Below are 12,398 nucleotides of genomic sequence, written 5' to 3' on the forward strand. Positions count from 1 at the left end.
CAGGAGAGTTTATATTACCGTGCTATTCTTTTCCGGTGTACTGTAGGCATTACTTAAGTTTTTTGCAGCGAGCCTTCGGTCCGTAGCTGCAACCCCTCTTCTTACAACTTTAAAACCTTTTACTGTCAGTTTCCGTTTCAGCGCTGAATGACCTCATAGTTCCAGTGCTTGGCCTTTGGCCTAAGTTCTATGCTCAGTTCAGATCAGTTCTATGATCATAATCGAATATATATCATGTTTAAAAAGGAGGAGAGAAAGCAGATGAGTTATCATAGTCTCGGATAACTGAATGTGGGATTATTTTATTTCAGGGATAAGAGATATTCAGCATCGTTGTAACTAAACGATACCTGATACAGTAACATTTCAAATTAACAGACACTTTGGCGGGTGTGGTGGGTGGGTTTGGGGTCTGGTTTTCTGATAGGTTACAAAGACACTGTATTATGGCCTAAACGAGGTTACAAAGATACTAGGTTACTAAGACACTGTATGATGGCCTAAACCTGAGCATTTTCCAGATGTTTTTACAGTTAACAGCAATTCCGTATATACTAGTTCCTGACCTAAACTAACGTTTACTTTAAAATAAACATTCAGTGCTAAGTATTTTCTTATGGATATCTGGGTGTACATTGCAAACTGAAAAGTGTTTTAATAATTTACTGTATGCGAATTACACCGTTAATATTCGAAATAGGATATTATTATAATCGTTGAATGTAAGCTGAATGTGACTATCTAAAGCCCCGGGACGCAGTGTTGCCATACAAAAACACCACAGGCGGGTGGACAGATGAAAAAAAAACAGAGTATAGTTCCTGACCTAAACTAACGTTTACTTTGAAATAAACATTCAGTGCTAAGTATTTTTTATGGAAATATTTGTGACAACTATAATGGTATCATAGAAAAAAAATCATAATACTATTGTACCCTATTGTAGCTGATAAGTACAGAAGTCAGGTCTCTTAAGTCGAGCTGTCACTGTATCCTATTGTAGCTGATAATACAGAAGTCATGTCCGGTAAATTGAGGTGTCACTGTACCCCATTGTAGCTGATAAGTACAAAAGTCATGTCTGTTGAGTTAAAGTGTCACCGTAATCTCCTTTCATTTCTCCGAACAGATTCACCAACGGCTCCGAATCAAACAGACTGACACAGGGCGTAGTCTTCGAATTCACAGCCCCCGTCCCACACGCCCAATTTGGTGGGCCTGAGATCGATGTTCCCGCAGCCTCCTCCCGGGGTGGATTCGGCCCATATGTCTTCAGGGACTTCCTCCTCGCTGGAGATCCACCGGTAATCCCTTAGGCCTATCCAGGGTTGAGGACCTGGAAAGGAGGTCGCATTTAGGAGTGGCCGAGGAAGAGATGGTGAGTAAATGAATTGGTCAGTTGTTCGGTAGTGTATTTGATATACCCGCGGCAAATTCTAACCACGTGGGTGTCAGTGACTTCATCCACTTAGCCAGTATCTCTTGGTGGCTGAGTGGGATGATTTTAACACTTGAATTTACGTTTGAAAAGGTAAACATTTATGATAATTTAGGGAAGCAGGTATCGAAAAATTTTAATTATTATACTTAAACTTACTGTCACAATACCTAGGTTTACTATCAAGACCTTTGATATACTGTCACAAGATTTAGACTTATTGTCACAATACCTACTGAATATCACAAGACATAGACTTACATTTACAAGACTTAGACTGAATGTCAGAAGAAGTCTACAAGACTTAGATTTACTATCACAAGATTTAGACTTACTGTCACAAGTCCTAGACTGAATGTCACAAGACATAGACTTACACTCACAAGATTTAGACATACTGTCACAAGATTTTGACTTGTTGTCACAAGACCTAGACTTACAATTACAAGATTTAGACATACTGTCACAAGATTTAGACTTGTTGTCACAAGATTTAGACTTGTTGTCACAAGATTTAGACTTGTTGTCAAAAAGCCTGGACTTACTGTCACAAGATTTGACTTACGGTCACAAGATTTGGGCTTACTTACTGCCATAAGACATAGACTTGATATCACAAGACCTAGACTTACAGTCACAAGACTTAGACTTACAATCACAAGACATACTGTCACAAGATTTAGACTTGAAGTCACAAAACTTAGACTTACCTCACAAGACCTACACTTACTGGTACTAGTCATAGACCTACTGTCACAAGATTTAGTCTACCACAAGACACAGACTTACTGTCATAAGGCCTAGAATTTAAGTATTATACAAGACCTAGACTTGAGTCACAAGACCTTAGACTTTAAGTATACAAGACCTTAGACTTTAAGTCTACAAGAACTAGACTTACTGTACAAGACCAAGACTTCCAGCCACAAGAACCTCCTAGACTTACTGTCTTCCATCAGAGGCCCGAAGTAGCGCCCTAGCGTCTCGAGGTCGCCTTCCGAAATGTCCTGAAGGAGCCTCTTGCCCATGGCCTCGCAGATGCCCCTAGCCTGCTCCCAGATCATTCTGGTGAAGACCGGGGTGATGCAGCCCAGCGTGGGTAGAAATAGAGAGGGACTCGTGCAGGTCATGTCTGGAAATGGAGGAGAAAGTTAGAGAAAATTAAAGTGATTTCTAGGTTTACTCTCGGGGCTTTGTTGGGGCATAGGGAATCGTTAAGATAAACGTAAATATTTTTTATATATGTGGAAGGAAATGGGAATATTCGCGGTTCAATAAAGGGTATTTCGACCCTCATAAGAAATGTAATTCATTAACGTACGAAGTGTTTAAATATATTGCAAGAAATAAGATAAATTTAGCAGCGATATGTCAATACTTTCACAAACTAAGAAAGTAAGATAAAATTTTACGTTTTTCATAATTATTTCGACCTTCATAAAACTTCATTCATTAACGTACGAAGTGTTTGAAAATATTATAAGAAATAAGATAAATTTAGCGGCACAAACTAAGAAAGTAGGATTAAATTTTACGTTTTCCATCATTATTCGAAAAATTTTGGCGGAATGAAACTACACTTTAATTGGCTGAATAAATATTTTAAAGTCATATTCACTTCCATCTTACTTTCCAACCTCTTCTAACAATTATTTTATATTGCAATTACGAGGTTTTCCTCCTGTTACACCTTTCAAACCTGTTTTGTTCTCAATTTCCATTTCAGCGCTGAATGACCTCGTGGTAGGTCAGAGCGCTTAGGCCTCTGGCCCAAATTTCATATTCCTCTCCATCCCTATTCCAGTCACAACTCAGGCCTCTGTCCTAAATGTCATATTCCACTCCATTCCTATTAAAGAAGCCATGATTTTGAATGGAGGAATGGTCACTTATTTACTTTATCGCTACGCTATTTATGTTTGCGTATATGTGGTTGGTTTACCTTGACACGAATTTCTGATCCTCATGAAACCGTCTCGACATATGCACTGGTAGCTACCTTGGGTGTTGACGCAAATTTCGTTTCTGTTGCAGGCGAAGTTGCCCTCTGCACATTCATTCACATCTGCAAAGAGCGAAGGAGGGACTTAATAATAATAATAATAATAATAATAATAATAATAATAATAATAATAATAATGACAAACAGAACAGAGGAATGGCACAACAAACCAATCCACGGACAATACATGAGACAGACTGAAGAACTGGCCAGCGAAGACACATGGCAATGGTTATAGAGGGGAGAGCTCAAGAAGGAAACTGAAGGAATGATAACAGCGGCACAAGATCAGGCCCTAAGAACCAGATATATCCAAAGAACGATAGATGAAAATAACATATCTCCCATATGTAGGAAGTGCAATACGAAAAATGAAACCATAAACCACATGGCAAGCGAATGTCCGGCACTTGCACAGAACCAGTACAAAAAGAGGCATGATTCAGTAGCAAAAGCTCTCCACTGGAGCCTGTAGAAGAAACATCAGCTACCTTGCAGTAATAAGTGGTATGAGCACCAACCTGAAGGAGTGATAGAAAACGATCAGGCAAAGATCCTCTGGGACTATGGTATCAGAACAGATAGGGTGATACGTGCAAACAGACCAGACGTGACGTTGATTGACAAAATCAAGAAGAAAGTATCACTCATTGATGTCGCAATACCATGGGACACTAGAGTTGAAGAGAAGGAAAAGGAAAAAATGGATAAGTATCAAGACCTGAAAATAGAAATAAGAAGGATATGGGATATGCCAGTGGAAATTGTACCCATAATCATAAGAACACTAGGCACGATTCCAAGATCCCTGAAAAAGAATCTGGAAAAACTAGAGGCTGAAGTAGTTCCAGGACTCATGCAGAAGAGTGTGATCCTAGAAACGGCGCACATAGTAAGAAAAGTGATGGACTCCTAAGGAGGCAGGATGCAACCCGGAACCCCACACTATAAATGCCACCCAGTCGAATTGGAGGACTGTGATAAAGCAAAAAAAAAAATAAAAAAAAAAAAAAAATATATCTATATAATATTTATATATATCTAATATATATATATTCATAATATATATGATAATAATAATATAAAATATAAATAATAATTTATTCATTATTATTATTATTATTATTATTATTTATTATTATTATTATTATTATTATTCTTATTATTATTATTATTAATTAGGTTTTATGGAAAATAATGGCTATTCCAGCCGCGTTTATTTGCCAAAATGAGGGATTCATGTCAAAAACATGGTATTTATCAAAATTGAATATATTATACAAAATGCAGTTTGCACTGCATTTTGTATAATACATTCAGTTTGACAAATACTACGTTTTTTTTTCATGAATCCCACATTTGGCGTTTTAATAAGCCAGGTTGAGTACAGAAGAAAAGTCAGTAATAAGAAGAATAGAGAAAAATTTCTTTACAAAATAAACGCGGCTGAAGCAGCCATTGTTTTCAATAAAACCTGTATTAGTGAAGATCTTCTTCCAGCAAATGACGATGATAATAATAATAATAATAATAACAATAATAATAATAATAATAATAATAATAATAGCAGAACAACTCCAGTATTGTATCTCAAATCACCATGCACCCAAATGGATGACCACAGGAAGAACATCCTTAGTACAAAAGACAAGAGTAAGGGCAATATAAGCCCGTAACTACAGGCCTATCACCTGCCTACCAATAATGTGGAAGTTACTGACAGGTATCATCAGTGAAAGGCTATACAACTACCTAGAGGTGACAAACACCATCCCCCACCAACAGAAAGGCTGCAGAAGGAAGTGTAGGGGCACAAAAGACCAGCTCCTGATAGACAAAATGGTAATGAAGAACAGTAGGAGAAGGAAAACCAACCTAAGCATGGCATGGATAGACTATAAGAAAGCCTTCGACATGATACCACACACATGGCTAATAGAATGCCTGAAAATATATGGGGCAGAGAAAACACCATCAGCTTCCTCAAAATACAATGCGCAACTGGAATACAATACTTACAAGCTCTGGAATAAGACTAGCAAGAGGTTAATATCAGGAGAGGGATCTTCCAGGGCGACTCACTGTCCCCACTACTCTTCGTAGTAGCCATGATTCCCATGACAAAAGTACTACAGAAGATGGATGCCGGGTACCAACTCAAGAAAAGAGGCAACAGAATCAACCATCTGATGTTCATAGACGACATCAAGCTGTATGGTAAGAGCATCAAGGAAATAGATACCCTAATCCAGACTGTAAGGTTTGTATCTGGGGACATCAGGATGGAGTTTGGAATAGAAAAATGCGCCTTAGTCAACATACAAAAAGGCAAAGTAACGAGAACTGAAGGGATAAAGCTACCAGATGGGAGCAACATCAAACACATAGATGAAACAGGCTACAAATACCTGGGAATAATGGAAGGAGGGGATATAAAACACGAAGAGATGAAGAACACAATCAGGAAAGACTCAAGGCGATACTAAAGTCAAAACTAAACGCCGGAAATATGATAAAAGCCATAAACACATGGGCAGTGCCAGTAATCAGATACAGCACAGGAATAGTGGAATGGACGAAGGCAGAACTCCGCACCATAGATCAGAAAACCAGGAAACATATACAATACACAAAGAGGACTACACCAAGACAATACGGACAGGGACTAAACATAACACGAAAGGAAGGAGGGAGAGGACTACTAAGTATAGAGGACTGCATCAACATCGAGAACAGAGCACTGGGGCAATATCTGAAAACCAGTGAAGATGAATGGCTAAAGAGTGCATGGGAAGAAGGACTAATAAAAGTAGACGAAGACCCAGAAATATACAGAGACAGGAGAATGACAGACAGAACAGAGGACTGGCACAACAAACCAATGCACGGACAATACATGAGTCAGACTAAAGAACTAGCCAGCGATGACACATGGCAATGGCTACAGAGGGGAGAGCTAAAGAAGGAAACTGAAGGAATGATAACAGCGGCACAAGATCAGGCCCTAAAAACCAAATATGTTCAAAGAACGATAGACGGAAATAACATCTCTCCCATATGTAGGAAGTGCAATACGAAAAATGAAACCATAAACCACATAGCAAGCGAATGCCCGGCACTTGCACAGAACCAGTACAAAAAGAGGCATGACTCAGTGGCAAAAGCCCTCCACTGGAGCCTGTGCAAGAAACATCAGCTACCTTGCAGTAATAAGTGGTACGAGCACCAACCTGAAGGAGTGATAGAAAACGATCAGGCAAAGATCCTCTGGACTATGGTATCCAGAACGGATAGGGTGATACTGCAAACAGACCAGACGTGACGTTGATTGACAAAGTCAAGAAGAAAGTATCACTCATTGATGTCGCAATACCATGGGACACCAGAGTTGAAGAGAAAGAGAGGGAAAAAATGGATAAGTATCAAGATCTGAAAATAGAAATAAGAAGGATATGGGATATGCCAGTGGAAATCGTACCCATAATCATAGGAGCACTAGGCACGATCCCAAGATCCCTGAAAAGGAATCTAGAAAAACTAGAGGCTGAAGTAGCTCCAGGACTCATGCAGAAGAAGTGTGATCTAGAAAACGGCACACATAGTAAGAAAAGTGATGGACTCCTAAGGAGGCAGGATGCAACCCGGAACCCCACACTATAAATACCACCCAGTCAAATTGGAGGACTGTGATAGAGCAAAAAAAAAAAAAAAAAAAAAAAGATAATAATAATAATAATAATAATAATAATAATAATAATAATAATAATAATGATGATGATGATGATGATGATGACAGAATGAGCTGACCATCAGGCTTCTGTACCTCATTTAGGCGTTTGTAAACATTACTGGAGGTTCTTTGCAACGTCACAAATTAGCAGTCATTACCTTGACAGGTGAAACCGTCTCCGTAATATCCAGGTAAACAGGTACAGTGGTACTTCATCAGTTTGTCGTTGCACAGAGCAAACTCACTGCATTCGTGGGTATCTTCCTTGCATTCGTCTGGTGGGGATAATATCAGTATATTAGTCTGTCTGTCTAGCATAAATCAGCTTTTGGATTGACTAGAAATTAATTTTAAATTCTCGTTATTTTTTACTTGAATTGTTATCATAAGTTAGGTATTTAATCAACTGCAAATTCAATTTAAATTAAATTATTATTCCTCATTGTCCTGAGATATATTCAAACTATTTCTAATCATAAATTAGATATTTGGTTAGCTGAACATCATTTTCAAAACCTAACTCTCATTATTCATCTTTATCCAGAAATATAATCAGTGTATTTAATATAAATTAGTTATATTTCTTCATTGACCTGTAATGTATCCAGACAATTTCTAATCATAAATTAGGTGTTTGATCAGCCAAAAATTACTTCCAAAATCAGGTTCCCATTATTCCTCATTCTCCAGAAATATATTAAGTATATTTAATATAAATTAGTTATATATTTGATTAACTGGCAGTTATATTTCTTCATTGACCTGTAATGTATTTAAACCATTTCAAATTACAAATTAGGTATATTTGATCAACCAAAAATGATCGCCAAAATCAGGCTCCCATTATTCCTCATTGTCCAGAAATATATTCAGTGTATTTGATATATATATATATATATATATATATATATATATATATATATATAGATATATGATTAACTGGCAGTTATATTTCTTCATTGACCTGTAATGAATTTAAACTATTTATAATTACAAATTAGCTATATTTGATCAACCAAAAATTATTGCCAAAATCAGACTCCCATTATTCTCAGCTGTCCTGATTATGTATTTAAACTGTTCAGGTGAGCCGTTAATATATGGAACTTGGAAAATTACCTCATGCTACATTACAATACTGTCTGTATATTGTATTGAACAAAAGTACAAATGATTCTTACCGCTTGCATGATGTCGCGAAATTCTGACACCTGGTCCACCGTCGAACACTTATGGAGAGCGTCGCCTATTTTGCGTAGCTCTGCAAGACAGATTTGAATGGTGAGGGTAGCTTTTGGTATTGTATAGCTATGTACGTAACTGAGAGTAATATTCAGAGCTTATTGTATGCAGCAGGGGAATGGGATGTCAAGGGTTTTATGATTAGAGGATGTGGGTGTCCATTAAACTATATATGTATGTTGTGTTTTTATGCATATTTACAATATATATACATATATATATATATTATAATATTATAGTATAATATATATATAAATATTTATATATAGTAATAGTGGTATATATATATATATAATATTTGTATATATATATATATATATATATATATGGATATATCTATATATATATATATGATAGATTCATATGTATAATATATATATATATATATATATATATATATAAATATATACATATATATATTATATAATATACACACATATATATATGTATATATATATATATATATATATATATATATATATATATGTATATATATATATATATATATATATATATATATATATAATATATATATATATACTTATGTATATATAACTACGATATGTATAATAGTATGTATGTATATATATGATATATATCTATATATATATATATATATATATATATATATATATATGTATGCATATATATATTGTTACGAAGTGCCAAGTATCTGGTTATCATTTATCAATTATTACCTCACAAAAGCCAGACACCTGAACCCTCATAACACGTTTAAACGACTGAATACACTAAAGGCAACAGTGATCCCTTAACACTTACCAGTATTGCAGAAAATCAGACTAAGTCATCAAAACAAGTGTGAGGGTAATCTTGTAAGTAAATTAATTAATCAAAAGGGCATCACCCTCCATCAACAACTTTCAAAAACTCTAAGTATTTCCCCTGATTTCAGAAGTCTATAGTACTTCCCTGGTTCTAAGTCACTTCAATTAAATTGAAGGAAAGCAAATCAATTACCACTCTATGTTTCTACCTAACATAAATATAATCATAATTATATATACTTATACTGTGTAAGATAAAGAAAACACTTATAAAAATTTTTAAATACAAAAATTTTATTATTAAATTCAAAATTTATAAGTGAAATCACAATATCAGGGAAAATTACTGTTACTTGAAAACAAAGTAAAGTTTAATTAATTCTTGATCAATTAAGTAAAATTAAATCAAAATTAATTTATCACAAATTCAAGAAAATTAATTCAATCAAAATTCAAAAGTGTTAGGCAATAATTGAAAATTTGAAATTAATTCACAAGTGTTAAATTTAATTAAATGTGCAATGATAAAGCAATGAAAATAACTAAGTCAATTAAATGGTGAATGTAAATGAAAATATAAAACAAAAAGACACACTTCAATAAGAAAATGAATAAGTGCACAAACAATGGAACAGACACAAACACAAAAAATATCAGCAATGTGTAAAATGTAAATCTTTTTCATTCAAGCACTTTAACCAACAGTTTTTACCAAACCTTCGTGAACAGACAAACAGTTCCTATCAATTATTAGTTAAACACAATTCCTATCCGTTATTAGTTAAACACACTCCCTATCCATTATTAGTTGCAACTAATAAAAATATAACACACTACCTTTTTTGGTATACCAACTTCTTTCTTTCTCTTGTATATTACACTTTCACAAAAAAAACCAGGCGACCGTTACGAATGTTTGTTTCAGATTCCACAAAAGAAATTAAATAAACTAATAAATTCTAAGAAATATCAAATATAGAATTCTCACAAGTTATGAGTGACCAAATTTACGTTACGTTAATCTAATCTCGATGTCAAGTGAGAGAGAGAGAGAGCGAGAGAGAGAGAGGGAGATCTAACTGCCTCGAGGTCTTAAGATCGAATGAAAACTCTTCCTTGCAGAAATTGGGCTAGGCAGATGACAAATACGTTCTGGGTACGAAAGCTTCCAGAAAGTTTTCTGAAATCTGACGCAATCTTACACACATAATGTGCAACCATCCACGTGGGACTTGACAAAGATATACACGTACCATACAAGCTGCTCAACAGATACGTACCCGATTGAAACGGAGGGTAAACGATTAATTAAGATTGACATGTTTTTGATGACAACGAGCTCGCTATCAAACGCGCTGACAGAGCAGGGAAGCAAACGGATCTTGCAGACTCTAATCTTAAGTGCTGACATAAAAGTTAAAACATTTGCAGCTTTTAAAAGACAAGGATCTCTCTCTTTACGTTATATATATATTCTTTTACAAGACGTTAATGCGAAATCTGAACACACATTTTAAAACATCCTATTCTAAGCTATCTAGGAATCTGAAAAAAATGTTGCACAATCCTAACATGACATTTTCAAAGAGGGGAAAACATGCATTTTGAAAGTAGCAATATATAATATCATATATATATATTATATAATAATATATTATATATATATGTATTAATGAATATTATAGAATATATATTTATATATTATATAATATATATATATATCTATATATATATCTTATGTATATATAATCTATATAGATATCTAATATATATAATATTATCTATATAATATATATATATATATATTACTCTATATAATATTATTTATATATATATCTATATCTAAATAATGATATTAATATAAGATATTTTATATATGTATTATAAATATATTTATTATATATAGATATATTAATATATATATATATGTATAATATATATATTAAATATATAATATTTTATATATATATATATATATATATATATATATAATAGATACTATATATATTTATATATATATCTATATATATATTTAATTATATATATATATATTATATATATACTATATTTATATATTATATATATTTATTAAATGCATCTATATATATATATATATCTATATATATATATAATTATATATATATATATATATTTATATATATATACTATATTATAACACTCACACACACACACACACACACATACACGCACACTAGATACCGCCCTCAACGGGTAACTGCCAGAAAAGCAGAATTATTATCTAGACGCGAAAGCATAATTTCCTTATATACCTGTCTCAGTCTTGTTGAAGAACGACTCGACCTCTTCTCTCCTGGCGTAGTCTTTGAGTTCCGCGAGCTGTTCTGATGAATAAATGAATAAATGAATAAATAAATAAATAAATAAGTAAATAAATAAATAAATAAGTAAATAAATAAATAGATGAATAAAACAGGAAGGAATGAGACGATGAATAAATGAGAATTCCTCAACGTTCCTTTGTCAAAATCCAGGAGCATTTTAATGAGAATGATGGATTATGCAAATAAACGAGATAAGTGACGATGCATGAATGATTGAAAAGGAAGTAAAGTAGAAATTTAGAAGTAGACGAAAGAATATGTTAAGAGGAGAAAAAGACAAAAGAATTTGTTAAAAATAAAAATATTGTGTCTTTATCAGATACTACGTGACCGACTTTATCAAAAATAAACGTGATAAACTGAAGAATAAGCGATCGAACGATTGAGTAATTAGTGAAATATATGGATGAATCCCCTTAGAAGAGAGTGAGGGGTTAGCGCCGTCAGTGAGCGTTACGTTGCATACTGTAGGCTGTGCTCAAGGTTCTTTGCGGGATTCCTCAGGCCCCTAGCTGCAACCCCCTTTCGTTCGTTTTACTGTCCCTTCGTTTATATTCTCTTCTCTTCTATCTGACTTTCTTCAGTCCTCTCCTAACTATTGATGTATATATATATATATATATATATATATATATATATATATATATATATATATTATATATATATATATATATATATCATATTCTTTTGCACTGAAATCTACCAGGCATCCCACGTTAGAGAAAAGCGTCGTGGATTTGGCCATCCAATGCAATTAGATGTTATGTCGTCGTGTCATTTCCTGCTCTTAATCATGTCTTTTGCACTGAACAGGTTGATTGGTCATGACCTTTAG

At 33.9% G+C, this 12,398-nt stretch overlaps 1 protein-coding gene and 1 long non-coding RNA gene across 3 annotated transcripts in view; one reads left to right on the top strand and one right to left on the bottom strand.

Moving 5' to 3' along the window:
* Positions 1-282: 282 nt before the first annotated feature.
* The window catches only part of LOC135194926 (fibrillin-1-like), a 29,010-nt gene continuing 16,894 nt past the window's right edge, over positions 283-12,398 (bottom strand). For both annotated transcript variants that reach the window (XM_064221131.1, XM_064221129.1), the window contains 7 exons: positions 11,492-11,563; positions 8,351-8,431; positions 7,329-7,445; positions 3,381-3,503; positions 2,385-2,570; positions 827-1,336; positions 283-566 (listed from right to left, as the gene is read on the bottom strand). In XM_064221131.1, the coding sequence (XP_064077201.1) occupies positions 1,149-1,336; positions 2,385-2,570; positions 3,381-3,503; positions 7,329-7,445; positions 8,351-8,431; positions 11,492-11,563 (767 nt within the window). In that variant the 3' untranslated portion in view covers positions 283-566; positions 827-1,148. The remainder of the gene's footprint in view (positions 567-826; positions 1,337-2,384; positions 2,571-3,380; positions 3,504-7,328; positions 7,446-8,350; positions 8,432-11,491; positions 11,564-12,398) is intronic.
* LOC135194927 (uncharacterized) overlaps positions 1,243-12,398 on the top strand; it is an 89,076-nt gene continuing 77,920 nt past the window's right edge. Inside the window, exon 1 of the long non-coding RNA XR_010310036.1 lies at positions 1,243-1,378. This is a non-coding gene — a long non-coding RNA (uncharacterized LOC135194927). The remainder of the gene's footprint in view (positions 1,379-12,398) is intronic.

The sequence above is a fragment of the Macrobrachium nipponense genome, chromosome 15, assembly GCF_015104395.2.
Source record: "Macrobrachium nipponense isolate FS-2020 chromosome 15, ASM1510439v2, whole genome shotgun sequence".
NCBI lineage: Eukaryota > Metazoa > Arthropoda > Malacostraca > Decapoda > Palaemonidae > Macrobrachium > Macrobrachium nipponense.